The sequence below is a fragment of the Eleginops maclovinus genome, chromosome 16 (genome assembly GCF_036324505.1).
Source record: "Eleginops maclovinus isolate JMC-PN-2008 ecotype Puerto Natales chromosome 16, JC_Emac_rtc_rv5, whole genome shotgun sequence".
In the NCBI taxonomy this organism is placed as follows: domain Eukaryota; kingdom Metazoa; phylum Chordata; class Actinopteri; order Perciformes; family Eleginopidae; genus Eleginops; species Eleginops maclovinus.
Window position 1 is genome coordinate 19,063,158 of NC_086364.1, and position 19,893 is coordinate 19,083,050.

Below are 19,893 nucleotides of genomic sequence, written 5' to 3' on the forward strand. Positions count from 1 at the left end.
ACCTGATATTACAGTTAAAGGAAGAGTCAGAGAAGTTGGCATTCGCTCATAGTTTATTAAACGCACGTTGGAAAATAAAACTCTTGTTACGATCCAAAGCTTATTATAGCATGTGCATGTCTTTACAGAAGTAGACGTGGATGGTGAAGGCTGGTTGTCGCTCATGGGGTTTGTACTAAACTAAGACGTTAGCAGAGTTGCTCAGAACCACAGTGTGTTATCATGCCTGGGAAACGGCAGTGTCGTATACCTGCAACTACCACTAAAGACTTCCTCACAGAGCACATACAAACGTAGAGCCTCCCAATATGACAGCTTCACTTGCAATTGATTGTTAAAATATAGGGAGCCTTTAATATTTGATTTACGTAACGGACTGCTCAGCCTGTTAAAACCCTCTACCTCCAGCATGATGTGGTTTGATTTTACAATTCCTATATTTTCCTAAATATTAGTATCCTGAGCTTTAGTATAGCGTAAACTAAATGCTGTTTCTGATCAATTATTATCCAGAAATATAACAGAAATACCAATGTATGCAATTTAGTGAAACGTGGTCTCGTAGAATGTTTTCAATTGAGACAGTAAGGCATTTCGATTCTTGACTAAAGCTTTGTCTAGAGTAAGAAACATGGAAGTGCAAATATTTAGTTATTTGTCTCTAGATCTTTAGTTATTTGGTGGATATCTCACTTCCCTTATTCTGTGGAAAACAACCTCATTTCTGAGTACATCGCCTGCTAGCAACATTTTCTAATTCTGGCAGACAGCAGTCGTGTGCAGAGAAAATACTGATTCCTCTTTATTGCCTCAAAAATCAATGTTCAGTGTACAGCGCCTTCAAGGCTTACACATATCTAGTAGCGAATTGCCTCATTGCTTGAATCCTGTTCATTATTGCTGCCAAGAATATACATGTCTCTTTACTGATTTCATAATTACTGAACATAAAACAAGTGTAATAAAAGATCCTTTTGAGAACGAACCAATTCAAACCACACAAATGTCATGCGTGGAGTCATTTCTGTGTCATTTTGTAACAACAAAACATGGATGCAACAAATAAAAGAATAACTGAAGCACTTCTGAGTTTCACGTCAGGGTTCTGTCTTTGATACGGCCCATGCTGATAACAGTTTGACACATCTGGCCATGGGTGACCTCAGTTTCTAATACAAAATTAAACATGTATGAACCTGTGTATAGATTATCAGAAGTGTTAAATAAGTAACTCTTCCTAGATGATTTAATACTTCCTGCATTACAGTGAAGAGTGTGGCTAGTAGGGTGTTTCAGATGTATAAGCGAGATAATAAAAATGAAGGCTCTCCTATATCCTTTCTTTACTTTTACAGCCTGTGTCCAGAGCACCCAGAGGGCCTGTGCACCCTGAGAGTGTGTACATGCCTGAAGCACACAAACAGCATGGATGACCCCGAAATATATATTTAAATAATGCTTCAAGGATGCGTGAGCCAGCAAAAGCAGCAATGCTTTGTGTGTTCTGAAACTTAAAAAAAACATAGAAAGAAAGAAGTTGTACTGTGAAAATATTAAGTATGCAACAGACGTAGAGTGAACATTGCTTCCTGCTGTTTGCCAGTTCTTCTGAGAGGTCACACTGTGCAGGACATCACACTGTGACGGCAATATTTATATTCACTTTCTTCAGCAGTCAGCAATCAGATCTTGCTCATTTTGGGTAATTGTTCTCAGCGGTTCACATCCTGCTACTGTATGTGACCTGGCTGCAATGCAGAGTCATGCTCCACATTTGCGGTATATATCCACAGCTGTCTTTCTGCTGAGAGCACATTGTGCTTCCTTTTTCCTTTCTATGTGTCCAATGTGAAGGACACAGATGCCAGTGCCAACTCCATGGTGTCCAACCCGAGTCAATTAGAGTGGTAACAGACTGACTGCACGACACGGGACCTTCGCTGATCATGTGGCCGGTGGTGCTGATCTTCCTTGGGTTACCTTTCCTTGAGCCAAGACAACCTAGAGATGTGACAAAAAACCTTTACAGATCATCACCAAAATGTTTTGAATAGCTTATCTTATAACATAACTAAAAAAGGACACATTTTGTTGTAAGAATACATCCTAATCTATCTCTGACCATTACAACAGAAAGACAAAACAACATAGTCTTGTGTGTTCCACTTACTTTTTCATTGATATGTCTTTGTGACGAAAAGGCAGCAACATCCGCTTTGAGGCATTTTCTCTCCTTGATTCTGACCAGGGAGTGTTCACGCTGGTCCAATCTGCCCTGGATCTCTGCATCGTCACCATCAATACTTAAATGCGTTTGTCTTCCTGCAGGACAGCTGTGTCACTCAAGATACCCCTCAAACACATCCAGCTCTGTGTCTGTGTCATAGGGGACGGAGGCCGGGTCGGACAGCACCCCTAGGTCCACCAGCGCCTGGTCCATATCCTCAGGCAGAAATACTATCCCCACATTCAGGACGATGTACTCCATCAGAAAGGCATAATAGAGGATCAGGACGTTCACAAAGAACAGGCCCAGATAAAACATATATGGGAGTTCCTCCAACAGCGATTCTACCGAATCTAGCTGGGCATAAATTGGATGTGTCATAGAAAATAAATAGAGCCACGGTTCGGGTTCTTGCGAGGCCAGGATGTGATCCACCGTTAGAAATCTCTCCGGGGTGTTGCGGCCGGGGTGTCCATTACGGCTTGTCCCGACCTGAAAAAAAGTGATTCAGGGCAGTTTTAATTGTATGTCCAAGGTCCAAAAGCAAACGACAAATACACAGGTAGATTCAAGGCTAACAGCTAATGATTATCGGCGTTAGCTAACTCGACATATGCTTGACATTGTTTTTTGGGGTTTGGAATACACGCCATGCCAGCTGGATAGGGCTAAAAACAGTAGCGTGCAGTGCTAGTGAAAACAAGCACAATTATTCCCACAAAGAAAGTTATTCGGAGTTTTCTTTTATACAAATCATTACCTGAAATTACAAAACATTCCAAAATACCCGCTTCTGTCGACGTGTTTACAGGTAAACGTCCCTTCTAACACTTTAGCCGACTGCATCAAAACAGTCGTGAACACAAAGCGACAACTGAGACCTCTGCAGGTGATTGGCTCGCTGCTTTTCAGGGTCTGCTGTGATTGGTTATCACCGTGTCGATCAGATTGTCGCGTACTTTATTCGTCACGGCTGGTACAGGAAAAGAATGTTGTAGTTTTCCTTCTCTCGCCATTGTATGCTGTATCAAATGTCGCTGGTAGGAAGAGAACAGCAACCCCCAGAATAACCGTCCACCAACCTGTTACGTAATGACCCCTCAGCGCTGCTATCGCCGCCTATCACCTTCTGTTTGCTAAGTAGCTATCTGTACGGGGAAAGTGGGTGTAATGGATAGATGTGGACACTAACGTTAGCAAAAAATAACGCTCCCGTCAGAACATCGTATCCCTTAAAACCCCAACCATGTTTGGCAGGTCACGGAGCTGGGTTGGAGGACAGGGGAAAACGAAAAACATCCATTCCTTGGACCATTTGAAGTGAGTAGCTAGCATTAGATAGGCTAACGTTAGCTTCTATGATTTATAAGCGGTTGAGAAGATCATTAGCTATGTTGTCAACAGTTAACATAACATGTATATCTGTCCAGTTGTATATTCTAACATACATTTGCTGTGTCGTTTCCTTTCTGTTTGGCTAGGTAGATAAACATGTGAGCTAACGTTAGCTTTAAGGTTAAACATCCACCCTAAAACCGAATTGACACTATCGATACTACTAAGCTAGTTTTGGAAAATAAAGTCAGTGTCGTGCATTACCTGTCATTACAAACTGTAGTATGGAGTTTTTGACCGTCTGCACAGGTGTTTCACTTGTTCGGGCTGATTAGATTTACCTCTGCTCAGGTTGAGGTGAGTTTAAACCAATAAGACTGACTGAAATAGAAGGTGCCCCATCACTACAGGTGAAACAAATGAACCGTTAATGAGGGAGACATTTTGGCTCAGTCTGCAATTCACCCACAGAAGCAGCAATTACGTAAAATAAGTGTAAACACCTGTGGGTGTACATTACAAACTTACATTTGGTGGTTATTACATACATATTACAAACACTTGAGCTTAAGCTACAAATGCATATTGATTGGAACATGGGTTGTTTCATTATTCTTGTCTGTGGAGCTGTTTCGAGATATGTCTGCATCACTGCTGTCTATCTTTCTGCTGTTACGTTTTGAGATATCTTTACAAGTTATTACTGAGCTGTGCTTCAACCACTTTTTTCTACATATGTTCCCTTCATTTATGTCCCTCCATCAGGTATATGTACCATGTCCTGACCAAAAACACCACAGTGACGGACCACAACCGAAACCTTCTCGTGGAGACCATCCGCTCCATCACAGAGATCCTCATCTGGGGGGACCAGAATGACAGCTCTGTATTTGAGTAAGTAAACATCGATTTCCTAATGTCAAATCTTGCACCATCTTCTTTCTATGCTTACAACATGCTGCTGTGCAGTGTGTTTGTGCTTCGTAAACTTTTAGATGTATTGTTAGGTTACATAATGACTTGAGGGAACTCATTTTGTAAGCCAACTGCAGTTTAGCTCTCCAAACACACTCAATAATTCCTGTCGTTTAAGAGGACTTACGCTCATGAAACCATCCTGTTTCTTTTATATCAGAAGCAGCTCTGCAGTTTCATGTAATCACTTCTTTATCCGCTTTGCCACCTCTGGCGTTATTTTACGTAACAGGAAATGGATTTGAAGAGCACAAAAGCCACAGAGGACATTGAAAGTACTCTGTGTGATCAGAAGCCTCGATAATAAACATGGGCAGTAAAAGTCACTTATAATTATCTAGGCTAGCTTTTCGGTATTTTGAAACCATTAGGATTTTTTTTCTTACTTTGAATGGCGAAGCCAGTCTTATTACAACCTCAGGATAATGATTTACTTAACACAACATGTATGGAGCAAGGTACTGAAGAGCTCTTCTTAAATGTAGTATTCTCCCTGCGGTACAATAAATACTTTTTTAAAGTTATAAACACCAAGATTTATTCCAGGCGAAATGAGCAGTAAACGCGTATAGCATAAACATGAAAGTGGAACGTTCTGTAATCTGGTGACAAGATAGAAATAATGAAACGGATTACGATTGAATGTATTACGATAATGTGAGCAAGGTGATATATTGCCGTTTATAAAACATCTGGACGCAGCAAAACAGAAACAATGTTAATGTATGATAATTACATTTTAAGATCAAGTCATCATATCATGTGTGTGTTCAGCTTCTTCCTGGAGAAGAACATGTTCGCCTTCTTCCTGAACATCCTGCGTCAGAAGTCGGGGCGCTACGTGTGTGTTCAACTCCTCCAGACCCTCAACATACTGTTTGAGAACATCAGCCATGAGACTTCCCTCTGTAAGTCTTTGACTCAACACTTGTTGAACAAATGAAAGCATGTTTGATGTAATCCATCGCAGGTAAACAGCCCTGTTACACGCAATACATTTCTTTAAATGTCATACTTTTTGAGACTGCTGCTTTAATTTGTGTGTTTTATATTGCACTTATGGTGCAATTTCTTTCAGTCTGTATTACATCTGAGTGTATTGCATTGAAAGAAGCTCAGAGTAGGTTTAACAAGATTGTTGTTTGTGGAATGCCCTAAAATGAACAGCGTGTATATGTTCACATATAGTTAACATGCCCTGTACACTTGTACTGCCTATCTTTGTTGAAGTGTACAATGCAGAGCAGACTGCTGCATTTTTTGTTGTTGCTAGGCAACCAAATACTAAGCACATATGCTGTCATTTATACAGTGGGCTGTTATATTATATAAAGTAAGCAGTTCTGTTCAGTATGCTCTTGTACAACAACCAAATGCCTTTATGGATAATTGATAAATGGATGGTAAAAAGATTTGTCACATCAGTATTTCAACATAAGGCGATGTTCCTCAAGGCTATGAGCAAGCCTGATCAAGTGTCTCCTCTCCTCAGATTACCTGTTATCCAACAACCATGTGAACTCCATCATCGTCCACAAGTTTGACTTCTCGGACGAGGAGATCATGGCCTACTACATCTCCTTCCTCAAGACCCTGTCACTGAAACTCAACAACCACACCGTGCACTTCTTCTACAATGAGGTGAGTCCTTAGACAGATGGGCGGGATCTGAATGAAAGCACAGTCATAGAGGAATCTTAAGCCATGTCCACACCTTCATCCTGTGTTTTATAACAAAAAGGAAGAGAGAATAAAGATTAAGACACTGAGAATTGAGGGCGAGACAGGGAACAAATGACTGACAGCAGCTAGGCAAATGGAGACAGAAAAATGACAGGTTGTTTCTTAAATTCAGCAAATTTACTGACTGGTGTATGTTGTGCAAGTCGACCTCTGTTGTACTTATCAGGCTATGCCTATCCATCAATCTTCAGCCGCTCGCTTCCCCTGTCAAACATCAGCCTCCTGTGTAGATGGGCTGATTTAGTAGATCTTGTCCCCAAGTCATCCCTGTTACCTCCATCTGAGGGCATGAGAGCATAATCATTCAGGCCTGTTGCTGTGTGTGTCTGTATGTGTGGTGACACCAGAGTAAGCTGACCTCTTGAATCATATCTGAGCAGTGTCTGTGGTCATTCCAGTGGCCTGTGTGTGCGGGGGAAAGTTATTTGTGTACTGTTGATGGTAGCGCTGCCCCTGAGGCTAAAACCAGACCCAATGTGTAGCTCTGACAGTATTCATGATCACGGTTAAATTACCTTAAACATAGGAATTTTAGTTTAAATGTTTACTTTACTGTATCTTATTCATCAGTTAACAAACACAAAGCAAAACCTGCATTGTTGTAATGCAAAGGAAAATATGTATTTTGTGTTACCTCTGGATTTAGAGTTTTAGGTTACTTAACTGACATTTAGTCTGAAAGCAAGTACGATTGTGCTGTTTATTAACCTCTCATTTCATTTATTCTAGTTAACTATACTTGATTTACAGTTAAATCTCCTCCAGATGGCGCTATTGGATAGCTAATTCTTTTTAGACCTCTTCAGTTCCTGTCAGATCTACACAGTTACATTTCTTAACAGCAGGTTTGTTTTGGTGTCAGGGGCGAGTTTCTTCATTTTCTGTGGCCTCTGTTTGTCGTTGGCCCTCAACTGTGATTGGCTGGAGGTCACAGTGACTGAGGAATGGCTGGGGAGAAGATCAGGCACAGAGAGAGAGAGGACTCTAGGTTTCAGAGCAGCCTGTCATACAGAAATATCTTGGCACACGCTTCCCATCTGCAGGAAGGTTGGATTCTAATGTTGATCTTAATCAGTGTCTGTGTGTTTCAAGATCTTAGGACAGATTTTAAAAGACATTTATCATAAATTATTTTGGATTTGAGTAGGTACACTACATAACTTGTGGGTTAGTCGTTAGTTAAGGTAAATCCAATGATACACTCTGTGATAACTGAATGTTACTCTCATGAAGACCTTTATTCTTATCCACCTGCTGCTTCTCTCTCTCTCGCTCTCGCTCGCTGTCTCTGTGGTCATTTGTGGCCTGAGCTCAGCAGTACGTACAGTGCCTTTCTCACCGGCGCCCCCTCTCTGTCTCCCACACACAGCACACTAATGACTTTGCCCTGTACACCGAGGCCATTAAGTTTTTCAACCACCCTGAAAGCATGGTCCGTATCGCAGTCCGGACCATCACACTCAACGTCTATAAAGGTGAGTGCCGCGAGAGCACACGCTAACATGCTAGCCACACACACACACATACACACATACACATACACATACACATACACACACAGTCACATGTGCAACAAAAACACACACACATGCTCACAAGATGCTGGGACTGTCTTCCACGTCTCTTTGAACTGCTGCTCTCTTCTTGCTGCTGCTTCTGGTGCATGAGCATGACTACCAAGTAACACTGACACTCTTAAAGTGTATACTCCTAAGAATACCTTTTTTACAATCCTTTATATCTGAAGGTTTTCAAAAGTTGCTTTAACCAAGGCCGTAGATAGAAATCTGTTTATTATTCACAGAAACTTGATACCGGTCAAAGATCTCTCGGCAGGTGTCAGTATTGCTTCACCTAATGTTCTACACTGACTGGAAAATCTCAGTATTGCTTTGATGTTGACAAGAAAAGCTGTTGACCTCTACTGCTCAGCTGGAATTGCAGAATTACATAGCATCTATTCAGCCAGATCTAGCAGTAGCCCTTGAAACGTTGCAGCCAGCAGCTGTGTGGGTTTTTATTCGTTAGATAAGGATAAGGATTCTTGGTCACCTTGAGGAAGAATTAAGGGGTTGATTCCTTATTGTACATTAGCCCTTTGTATTTTGCATTTTTTGCTAATAGCACAGGAACAAACTCTTCTGTAAGTCCACCTACCCAGCATGTTAAGTCACTGTTGAACTCCTAATATAAGCAGCATGTTTGTTTTAAACTGAATGTCCTCTGAGATCAGGAGCAGCACAGCAGTAAAGTGTGTTAACATCAGGATTGTTCCCAAGGCTGAGTTACTCTGCACCGTGCTGCATCAGCCTCCTCTTCCTCTTCCCGCTGTCTCTCTGAGCGGCTCGCTGTCCGCTGCATTCAGCTAGTTTGGCTTTTCCCATGCTTCTCTTCACTATACATAGCATTACCTCAGCATACAGTCACTGCAACATATGAGCAGGCTCCTCTTCCCTCCGCTGTCCGTACCCATTCACCAGCCTTGCATGTATCTCTCTGCACCTTGTGCCGTCACAACAGAACTGTAATTAATGTATGAAGTAATCTAACGGTGTGGGGAATGTTTCATTGTTGGTTTGGCGATGCTCTCTGCTTAATTAGAAATCTGTCAAAGGAGTGATCATCAACTCATTGCAGCAACTGTGACTCTGGCTTCTTTTCCAGTTTCTGAAAATGTTTTAAGGGATTACAGAGATCTGTACCCTGATGCCCAGGCTGAGACGTGCAGTCTGTAAGCTGTGTCTGAACACCTCATAACCCTTTCTTAATCAACCCATAACTGAAATACTTGCATTGGTTTGGGACGATGCAATAAAAACGGCTATGTTTAGCATCATAATGTTGAATATATCAAAGTGTGATGCTTCTTACTGATTCTTTAGGCACTTGTTGCGTGTGTACTGCAACAAACGACTACCTGGAAAGGATATTTTGCTGCATCAATCCTAACCGAGCTAACGTGAACAGATGTGTACTCCTGTGAAACAATGTGAAGTCCTGAAAGTTCCAAATGTTTAGATTCCAGAGCAACTCCTTTGCCAGATGTGCCATTGTTTGCAGCGTATTGGTTGGGATACCGGAGGGGTCTTTCCAAACCTCCACCCCTTCACAGCCACCCCGTAAACACATTAACCCTGTGTCTGTTTCCCCCTCTCCCTCCTCCTCCTCTTCAACCACTCCTCCTCTTCCTCTCCTTGTCTCTCTCCCTCTGCGCGCCCCATCTGCCTAACTCCAGTTTCATGTAAGTTGGTTCCATTCATTCAGTCTTTTTTCTTAGTACCTGGTTTCCTAGAAACGTGATTTGTTGTTTTTATTTTATTATCTGATTGTCGCGTTAACTTGAATGTAAGCCAGCCAGTACCTTTATTTGTATTAGTATAGTTTCCCTCAATTTTGAAATATAATACACAATCTGGTTAAAATGACTTATTGAAACTCATTTCATGTCGGTGTTTTTTTGATACCCAGTGCAATCTGTTCCCAATAATGTCTGTGTTGTGAATGTGCCGGTATAAACAACATTGCAATTCTTTATTCTTATAAATGAATGAACCGTATATCATCCACCGACACGTATGCAGAACACCCTGCATGCTTTTTAATTTATGCTACTTTGGTTAGTTGTTCCATAGACTTAGTTTCAGCAGAACACCTTCTCTTGGTGGTTATTTTGGGGATGGGTTTTTCAGATTTTTCTGGTTATTTGGTCTTCAGTGCTTACATTCTGAGTGCCCCACTAACGGCCTGAGCTGGACTGCCACTAACTTTAGACGGTGGCAGCTTGGGATTTGTTTTTCTGCTGTTATGTAATTTGTGCATTTGATTTACCCGTGTCTCAGTTTGACCCATGTGGACTGGCATTGTGAAGTTATTAACAAGCTTTTATTTGCATGTTGACTGCTACACGAGAAAGGTTAATACACCAGGACGGCATCTTCAAGTCTTTATCAAAAATATCTGGTATTCCCCAAATCTAAGTGAGCTGCAATAGACCGCGGCAGATGCTTTGTAATATTTGCAAATGCTATTCAACATGTCAAATAGTTGAACTCTGTATTTTTATCTACTGGTTAACTCTGACCCCTTTAAATAAATACAAATCCAGCCTTTGATTTATCAGACCTCATATAAAGCAGACTTTTACATGCAAGACTTTGGTGTGTAACCTTTGCACATGAATGAAATGTGTCCTGTTGCATTACTTCAAATACAAACTGCCCAAATCCTGCTTATATCCTGCTCTTGTCTAAACATAAAATAACTCTCTCCGTGAATGAGTCAAATGGATGAGTGCAGGCTTGGAACACAGGATCAGAATGAACAGAGAGAAAATCTGTCATCTGAAACTGAACTGGCTTTTCTTCTTCATCCCATTCCAGTAGAATACCCTTTATTTTCCATAACAAATAGCCTAGTTTGTGTGCTTGTTTGACTTCCTGTGTTTGGTTATTTTCTTTAATTGTAATGTTTTTGTGGTTTATTGGATGACTGTCGGGCCTCAGTAACACCCCTAACCCAGATTCTTGATCCTGACCCTGATCTCCGCAGTGGACAACCAGCACATGCTGCACTACATCCGGGATAAGACGGCTGTGCCATATTTCAGTAACTTGGTCTGGTTCATCGGCAGCCATGTCATCGAACTGGACAAGTGTGTGCAGACGGATGAAGAGTGAGTGCTGTTCATCTTTGTCTCATCGTGTAATCCTCACTGAGGTCACTAGAGGTCAGGCATCTCTTTATCCTGGAGCTCAGTACAGACATTTCTACTCAAAGGCCTGGGAAACTTTACATTGTATTGTCATATACTTTAATTTACACCAAGCAGCTCTCAGTCATAAGAAAGGTTTTTGGAATCTGGGAATATCCTTGTTACAATAGAGCTTAATAAAGTACCGAGGTCATAACTTCCAGCCGTGCCTGAAGGTATTTTGGATTCTTGATCATTTCACAAACGAGTGCAGCAGATTGACCTTTTTCCTTTATCATTTATGTGTGTGTCTTTGCTGTTTCTCAGACATAGGAACAGAGGGAAGTTAAGTGACCTGGTGGCGGAGCACCTGGACCACCTGCACTACCTGAACGACATCCTCATCATCAACTGTGAATTCCTTAATGACGTGCTGACCGACCACCTCCTCAACCGCCTGTTCCTGCCCCTCTACGTCTACTCTTTGGTTATCCCCGAAACGGTATGTCACCTTCACCTGCACGTCGAAATACATTAGGGTACGCTGAGGTTGAACAGAACATGTTTGGCACCGGACTCCTTACAAATCCACTGGTACAGTCCATTTTACAAATAATACATTAATGTCTTTCCAGAGTTATGCTTTGTCTGATTTCTCTCATGAATTTTCCTTTCTTATTTTTTATTTTATAACTACTAGCTTTGGATCTGCTTTTGTGTAACATTGACTGACCTTTAACCTTTCTCTCTCATTAGTCTGAAGAGCGAAAGATCAACCCTCAGGTGTCCCTCTACCTGCTGTCTCAAGTAAGCAACACGCACATCAGATGCTGTCCACCAGCCATCACTAGAGCGCTGGAATATTTCTGGTTGGGTGTTTTATCTGTCAGCCATTCTGCCTACTTATCATATGGATAAATTCCTGTTAAAGGAGGAATGTACAGTAAGTGATGCTCTTAGTGATCTTAGTGTTGTATTGTTTTTTTCACTGTAAGCTAAACCTGCTCAATGAAATAATTTACCTTAGGGGGTGAATTGGTTTTTACCTTCTCAATCCATTTTATGGTTGAGTTAAAAAGCCTTTTCAGTAAACACTTTTGAGAAAACGCTTTCTTAATTGAGAATGTCTTTGTGTCTTCCAGGTGTTTCTGATCATCCACTACCAGCCGATGGTCAACGCTCTGGCCGAAGTGATTCTGAACGGAGACCTGTCCGTGTTCACCCCACAGACCGATATTCACAGCACACACAAGAACACGGTAGTGCACACACACCTACACACTCATTTTGTACACAGTCAATCATGCTACACACACACACGCACACACACACGCGCACACACAGTACAGACCAACATGCAAACCAGAAACCTGTCACAGAACAATGCTTACACAAACACACACATCAGACTGTGCATTGTGATGCCAGAGTTCAATAAGTGGTCATGTGATTGCGGGTTCATGGTTTTCTCATCCACACCAAGGCTGCCATATTTTAATATTCAAAATGTTCTTAGTTTTTTTATCATTCTCTTCTTTCACTCACTGTTTTTTCTCGTCTAAGCCTTGGATTGAAACGTCCTGTCTTTGTTTCAGTTTCTTTGTGTTTACATCACTCTCTCATCTCGTTTCCTTTTTCTCCGTTAGTCTTTTTATGTCTGTCTCTCCCCCTTGTTCCCCGTTTCTCCCCCACCTGATTCCCCACACCTTTTTTTTTTTAACCAATTCTTTCTTGCTCACACTAGTTCCTCCTTTGATTCAGTTTCTTTCCCCCACCCCCTGCCCCCTCTTCCATTTCTGAATTTTCTGACCACCTGTTTTTAAAAGCAGGTGGGTGTGCTGAACTAGTGAGCGTTTCTGAGAATCCTTGTGGTTATTCTGTGTGTGTGTGTGCGCGTTGTGTGTGCGCGTGTGTGCGTGCGTGGTGTGAGACCTGTGGCTGTTGTAAGAAGCGGCCTACCTTTTCAGTGAATGTGAGTTGAGGCGTGATGTCTTAACAACGTTGGTGTACCACAACATGAGAATGCCAGACCTTCCAGCTGCTTTCATTCAGCCGCTCTTCTTCTTCGCGTCTGAATTTCACAGACTTTAAAGGTGCCACGTGTTGCACTTGTAAACAATAATGATTAGAGGAGAAGTGAACTGTATTCATACTGTAGAATGACATTGAAATGATCCAAATGTAACATAAAGTAAAGGAACAGAACAGATTCGGCATCATGTTGTTTACGTTTTGGGCTGGTTCCTGTGTTCCATGAGCTCTCTACTGTTCGGCCGCTGATCAACCTGCAACAGGAGCTGGGATGGCTTGAATTCCATTTATGTCTTGCTCCAGGGACTTTGTCTTTGTTTATTGATAGAGTGGTCATACCTGTGTTGAAATACAGCATTTTTAAAGCTAACAGGAAACCTGCATTCAGAACAGTTCGTTCTTTTGGGAAAGATTGTTTCTGATGATGATAAGTTACACTGACGTCTCTTTTGTTTGCTCATGAGTTGTTTCTGCCACATCAGATAGAGCTTCTGTTATGTTATTGTTAGATGTATTGTACATGACACACACACCAATCCGGCCTGAGTTCTGACTGCACAGGTGGTCGAAGGGTACTTCCTGTTTGTCTGTGATGTGGCAGGAAATGAGGTCACATGATGGAGCGGAGACAGCGCTGCCTCACTAACCCAAATCTCTTTCCTGGAAGTATTTTTTTTTTCGATCTCTTCTCTCTCCTACACGTGTTTTCTTGCAAGTGCACCAGTTACAAACATGATGTCAATATTTGCATATCTCGGTGTCTTTACTGTATCTCTGTCTCACGCAGCTGGTTCAGTTTATAAGAACGTTAAGGTGTGTGTGTGTGTGTGTGTGTGTGTGTGTGTTTGTTTGTGTGTGTCTAGAGGATGAGCGGTTTATCAGAACATAGACGGCTAACAGGTGCAACAAACGTCCAAATGCTCTGTCTGTGTTTTTTATCTGATTATCAGCAGCTACAGAAAATCCTAATTGCTCAGATGTAAGTGATACACACATCTTCTTTTGCTTGGCTGGCTACAGAAAGAATTCAAATGCTTATTCTGATTATTCTGTCCTGGATCCGAGGCTTTAACACTCACAATATTAATCAATAGAAACACATTAAGACACGGACACAGAAATGGATGAGGTTAAATATTATATTGTTACGTAACAAGCATAATACTGTGAAAATACCACGTTGCTCTCAGCAGTCAAACGCGTGGGGGCCTCCCCATGATACAGAGGATTCGTGTTGGTTATATAGGAAGCTTTCTGCCCCTAACACACACACACACACACACACACACACACAAACATCCCAAGTTTCAAGCGTTAGCCTGCCCAGTGAACATATTAACAGATTCATAGGACACAGTCTTTTGACCTTGGGAGGCGGCAGGCCAGTCGTACTATCTTTTTATCTTTTAAGGCCTTAACGATTCTGTTGAAATGGGAAGCTAAGGGACTAAGCTTTAATCTTGCTTAAAATAGGTTTGATTAAATCTGACTGTATTTATCAAATCTTTCACAATCCCAACAACGAATACTTTGGTGAACTGCTCCCTACACTCTGAGCTGACATCAGGGAGTTCTGAAGTGTTTATTCCTTACAAAATAACCTTTGTTCTTATGATAACATGGGGGGAAAAGTCAAAGAGGAACTGGCACTGGCAAGGGGGGAATACAAATAAAACTCAAGCAATCACGACCATCTAGCAATGAATGTCTTTATCTAGAGTAGCAGACTGAACCCTGTGATTCATTTGGCACACACATCCTTCCAGTAAGTGTGTATGCTGAGAAACTGCAGCTGGTCTTGGCACATAAGAGATGGGGGTTCATCTGCTGGCCTTACACACTTAGTGCAGTTGTGTCTGCCTTTTGAGTTCACCTGTGAATGTGTGTGTTTGGTGGTTTGTGTTCGCCTGACAAGGAAAGCAAAACAGGGCCAACCTAGTTTCATAAAGATACCTTTTTTATTTTCCTCTTAACAAAGTTGAATCTTTTTTTCTACCACTGAAACCACAGACGTCATATGACCTTGGTGTTTAGTCCCATATGCACACACGCACACACGCACACGCATACATGCCCCTAAAGGCCTACTGAAACGTTGTTCTTAAATGGGGATAGCAGTTCAGTTCTATGTATATTACTTGATCGTTTGGTGAAATTCTTGCATTTTTTGGGAGCATGTACAAGCAGAAAAATTTTTCAAGAAAAAACGATTTTTATCAGCCGGCGAGGACCTTCTCAAAACAGTCTGCCTGCACCGGCAGTAGCAGACGACTTTCGTGTGACGTCACGAGTGTAACTGTACCAGTGTTGCCACCATGGCTAGCAGTACTAGTGAGAGTGATTTCTGGGCCACTGGGAGTCCAACCATATATGTTTGAGCCAGCCGTGTCAGACGCTGGGAGTGACAGTGGAGAGGATGACGGAGCCGGTGGAGGGATAGACCATGATATAGATCGCCTACAAAATACAGAATGGTAATTAGTATTCCTTTTGACCCTGGCCTGTTATTGTTATTGTTTTCTTTAACCCGTCTTTCGCCTTGGGCGACATCTGTCGCCAAGATTCTAAACTGCCTCCCAGCCCTGGGCGTCGTATAGCGCCAGAGTCCTAAGCATTACAGCCTGCCCGGGGCGACATACAGCGACCAAACAGCATTGTGTGTAGAAGCGTTGTTTAAACCAATCAAATATGTATTGCTAAGTTGTTATACCCTTTGGGACCCATGATAATGCACAACCAGTAGACAATCGTGCCATTGGCATTGTGAAACTGAAAGGAGACAATTAATTAATAAATGGTAATAATAATGTCAATGACCAATACAAAAGTCAATACTAGATACATGTACGTAACATTACAGGTGGCCACTGCCACACTGCACACAAGAGATCCATTAAAAAGCTGCCCTGGCCCTACTATTTCACAGTTCATAGTACATAAGGACTGCATCACTGGGATGCATGGTCTTCAAAGCACTTATGATAATGTGTATAGATTAGACACATGTGGATTATATTTATATTAGCTGCAGAAGGCCGCAATGCATGGCTTCCCACTCGCGATTTTCGTCATTTTAGCCTAGAAGCAGTCCGTTGTTTAGCAACAACGGACAGCAAAGTTGTGGTTACACTTGTGACATCACGACGGCGCTCCGCCCCAAAGGGTCTCAAACAATAACGTTTTCAGGGATTTCCTGGCGCGCAATTTTAAATTATTAATTACTCCGTTAATTCGACCACAATGACATGGGTTGCAATGATATATGTTATTCAGTTGTATATGTACTGTTAGACTGCGTGGTGTGTAGTGCTGCACTTCAGTAGGCCTCTAAATGGTTAATCAAGTTTTTTTTGTGTGTGTTGCCTGCTGACGCCTCAACAGCCCATGGTTTCTAAGTGTACCTTTCAGGTTACCGTGAATAGGTAGTTAAATGGGCACTAATGATTGGCTCGTATGTTGTCTCTCCCGTTAGCACAGCCAGTCTCTCCAATGGGCAAACTTCCCTGACTTGAGTTGAGTATTATGCGCTCGTTGCCATGTTTTGAGACATGCTATCCACTGCATTACCACTCTGACCTCACTCCCTCGCCTGAGCTCCGCACACCATGCTCAACGGTTTGAACTGAGCCTGATATAAACTTTCCTCACTCCAGTAAGTCTGGAAGTGCTCTGTGTGTAAATGAAGTTGGTCAGTAGTGAAGTTACTGAATCTTAAGGGACTGCCTTCAGGCTGTGAGAAAGACATTGGGCTGAAAGGAATTGAATAGGTGCATCCCAAGTAAATTGCATCCACATATACAGTAACACAGATTTTGGACTACATAATAAATCAGGAATAAAACTAAAATACAGAACTTGTGAAGGATGCTATTCAGTGGAATTTGTCTGAGGTCATCACTGAATACAACCCCCAGTCCGATCAGTCGCACCGTGCGGTCAGCTTTAATAAACCTCCGTAAAGGCGGCCCTGATGTATCGTTGCTGCTCATTCATTAAAGAAAGAGAGCTTTGAGAGGGTCTGTCTGATGGCTCAGCATGATGAGCTTGGGTTATAACTCCGAAATATGGTCATTCTACTGTAGCTATTTTAAATCCTCAGAGTGGGTTGGTATTGTCGCTCAGTTTACACAGTGTTACTGTCAGTCAGCGTGCAGATCTCTGCTCGGCATCTTATCATCTACCAGCTGCTTCCTGTGCGCCTATCTGCGATGGGTGCAAGTTTGAGAGCTATATCTGAGAAGTGGTGACTTCTAGTTCCAGTATATCCTCACTGATGTTTCCTCAAAGCTCTCATCAACTGTGTGTGTGCACCTACTTGGGTGTGCGTGTGTCAAGTGGTCATTTTCTCTGAAAGTTTATCAGAGGAAGAGGCTTTTGTGTGGTAACACACTTTGATCAACAAGATGAAAGATTTACTGGTGTGTGTGTGTGTGTGTGTGTGTGTGTGTGTACTCCAGAGTGTCATCTACCTGATTAAACACACCCCTCCCATTCTCTTTCTCACTTCTTGAAAATCATTAAATGCCTTTTGTAATCAGCAAATACTGGCAAGTATTCTTTACTGGGAACCGACCATCACTGATAGAAACCAAGAAGCAGAGTCCCAGAACAGCTGCTGATTCATTGTTTAATTAACAAAGCACCTCTGGCAGTTACTCAAAAAAAGTCATTAGCTACTTATTACTAGTTACTTCTGTAAATTGTAACGAGATTACTTTACTAGTTACTGCATTTGAAAAGTAACTTCACTACTTATTACTTTACTTTATCTAGTATTTTTTTAAACCTGGGCGATTCAATAGTCGACGGGGGAAGCATGTCTTCTTCAATGATCCCTGCAACCAGCCTGTTAATGTCTTTCCGTGTTGCCTGCTTCTGCGCTCCAACAGTTGAAAAAAGCTTCTTTCCTGCTTTTGGCAGTTTAAACAGCTTTTCATTTAGAATATAACTTCATACCCTTAAACTCTGATTGGTCAGCAGGCGGTGCTTTTCTCCGTCACTCGAAACGATCGCTATGGCAACACGCCAAGGCAAGCAGCACACACACAGACAGCCCGCATGCACGCACCACTTAAACAGATCAGAAGTTTACACATAGGCAAACACGGTTTGGGTAACGCAGGAAGTTGCGTTCCTATAGTCTAGTAAAGTAGTGTATTTACCGATATCTTTAGTGTAATGCCTTACTTTACTTCGGTGCCCAAAAAAGTAATGTCGTTTCTGTAATCAGTTACTTTGTAACTCGTTACCCCCAACACTGGCAATTCTAACAGGAGCAACACTGAGTTCATTATCTTGCCCGAGGTCACTTTGACATGTTGACTGCAGGGGTTAGGGATCAAACCTTAGACCGTTTGATCGGACCTCCTTCGGAGCCACAGCCACCACCTTTCAGTCAGTTATCAGAACAATATATTTATGATTTATTGATCACACAGGATTCCAAGAAAATATTGCAAATGTTGGCAATATAGAGTAGCTCAATGAAGTGGCTCAGTCCCTGTCCCGGTGGAAGTAGGTTAGAATCCGGCTTGTGTCTTCCCCGTTACCTCACCCGTTCAACACTGTCATCCTTCTATACATGCTAAGCTGGCTCGAAATATATCTATAAAATAACTCTTTTGATAGTCACGTCCAAGCTTGTTATGTATTCCTACCTACTGACACACGTACCTCTCTGTCCTCTCCCCCCCCCCCAGGCCAGTGCAGGAGCTGTGCGTCGCTTCACGAAGCCCTCGGAGTCTCTGGAGCGATCCTTGGAGCTGTCACGACACCGCGGCCGAAAGAGAACTCAGAAGAGGCCAAATTACAAGAACCTGGGCGAGGAGGAGGATGATGAAAGGGCCGGGGGAGGGGGAGGAGGAGGAGGAGGCAGCGGCGGGGGAGGCGGTGCGGAGGAGGGCTGGGACGATGACGGCAGAGGAGGAGAGAGAGAGGGAGGCAGGGAGAAGGGCAAAGGTACAGAGGGAGTAGGAGGAGGAGGTGATAGGAGCTCTAAGGGAAGCAGAGCGAGTGGGGAGACAGCGGAAGGTGAGTGTGTGTCGCGTTTGACACAGCAGTACAGGAGTGTGTTTGTCAGTGTGTCTTTACTCCCATCAATGAGACACAGTCTCCCATAATGCACCCCGGGTTACCCAAAAAGCCACCACAGCAGCAGCCCTCGTCTCCAAACAAAAAGAAAGAGAGAGAAATTAACTCTTTAAAAGAACTAAAACTGTTGCTCTAAATGTGCTTTTCATGTTGAGTGCTTCAGTCGATGTGCTCATGACTAACTGTTTGCAAAAAATTGATATGACACGGTGCTTCCTGTTGTCAAGCATCAGGACAGATTTCCAGTAAATGAAATGCCTGATTCCTAAAAAAAGGAAGTGTAAAAACACGAAGGATCAACAAGTGTTACAATTGGAATAGGCTGACTCAAAACAAAAACTGAAGAAAAGCAGTATATCCTAAACATTCTCTTTGGTTAGTTTTGAGATGAGGCCTTCACTCCTCAGCTCTTTGGCACCCTTTATTCCCCCCCCCCAGTCACCAGGGCTACCACGTGTCCAACACAATCTCCATCAACCATTTCCACGGTGACACACCATCCATCCTGTGCTCCTCACCTCTCCGCCTGTCTTTCACTCCTTCACCGTGTATGTGTGTGTGTGTGTGTGCTTTAAACAGGTGACAGTTCCAAGCATCCGAAATGATTCCTTCTTAGCTTTGACTGCACAGACACCTCGAGTCCTTCAGCCACCTTCATCCCTTCTGCAGGTGCACAGTGTTTTGACACACAAACAACACCGTGGGCTGCAGAGAGATGGAGAGTTTCAAAATGAGACGTTTACCATTTAGCAGAGGAAGATCTACACCCACCCTAAATATCTGATTAATAAGAAAAGAGATC

At 42.5% G+C, this 19,893-nt stretch overlaps 2 protein-coding genes across 6 annotated transcripts in view; one reads left to right on the forward strand and one right to left on the reverse strand.

Annotated features, from left to right (window-relative positions):
* Nucleotides 1-35: 35 nt before the first annotated feature.
* On the reverse strand, nt 36-3,955 carry dexi (Dexi homolog (mouse)). 2 transcript variants are annotated; one of them, XM_063903368.1, is made up of 3 exons: nt 3,827-3,955; nt 2,171-2,719; nt 36-2,001 (listed from the first exon to the last, which is right to left on the reverse strand). In XM_063903368.1, exon 2 carries the CDS (start codon nt 2,606-2,608, stop codon nt 2,339-2,341), a length of 270 nt encoding a protein of 89 aa, XP_063759438.1. In that variant the 5' UTR covers nt 2,609-2,719; nt 3,827-3,955; the 3' UTR covers nt 36-2,001; nt 2,171-2,338. The 2 variants fall into 2 exon arrangements, with proteins under 2 accessions (XP_063759438.1, XP_063759437.1); XM_063903367.1 differs by lacking the exon at nt 3,827-3,955 and adding an exon at nt 2,988-3,106.
* clec16a (C-type lectin domain containing 16A) overlaps nt 3,358-19,893 on the forward strand; it is a 37,690-nt gene continuing 21,154 nt past the window's right edge. For 2 of the 4 annotated variants that reach the window (XM_063903362.1, XM_063903365.1), the window contains exons 1-10: nt 3,358-3,547; nt 4,328-4,456; nt 5,312-5,445; nt 6,030-6,178; nt 7,650-7,755; nt 10,829-10,952; nt 11,298-11,472; nt 11,727-11,777; nt 12,113-12,229; nt 18,701-19,031. In XM_063903362.1, coding sequence (XP_063759432.1) covers nt 3,474-3,547; nt 4,328-4,456; nt 5,312-5,445; nt 6,030-6,178; nt 7,650-7,755; nt 10,829-10,952; nt 11,298-11,472; nt 11,727-11,777; nt 12,113-12,229; nt 18,701-19,031 — 1,390 coding nt within the window. In that variant the 5' untranslated portion in view covers nt 3,358-3,473. Of the gene's footprint in view, nt 3,548-4,327; nt 4,457-5,311; nt 5,446-6,029; nt 6,179-7,649; nt 7,756-8,191; nt 9,522-10,828; nt 10,953-11,297; nt 11,473-11,726; nt 11,778-12,112; nt 12,230-18,700; nt 19,032-19,893 lie in introns of those variants that run through there. The other 2 variants (XM_063903364.1, XM_063903366.1) reach the window with 2 other exon arrangements.

Excerpts from the sequence above, each read along its gene's own strand:
- dexi (XM_063903368.1), bottom strand. The coding sequence starts at position 2,608 with ATGACACATCCAATTTATGCCCAGCTAGATTCGGTAGAATCGCTGTTG.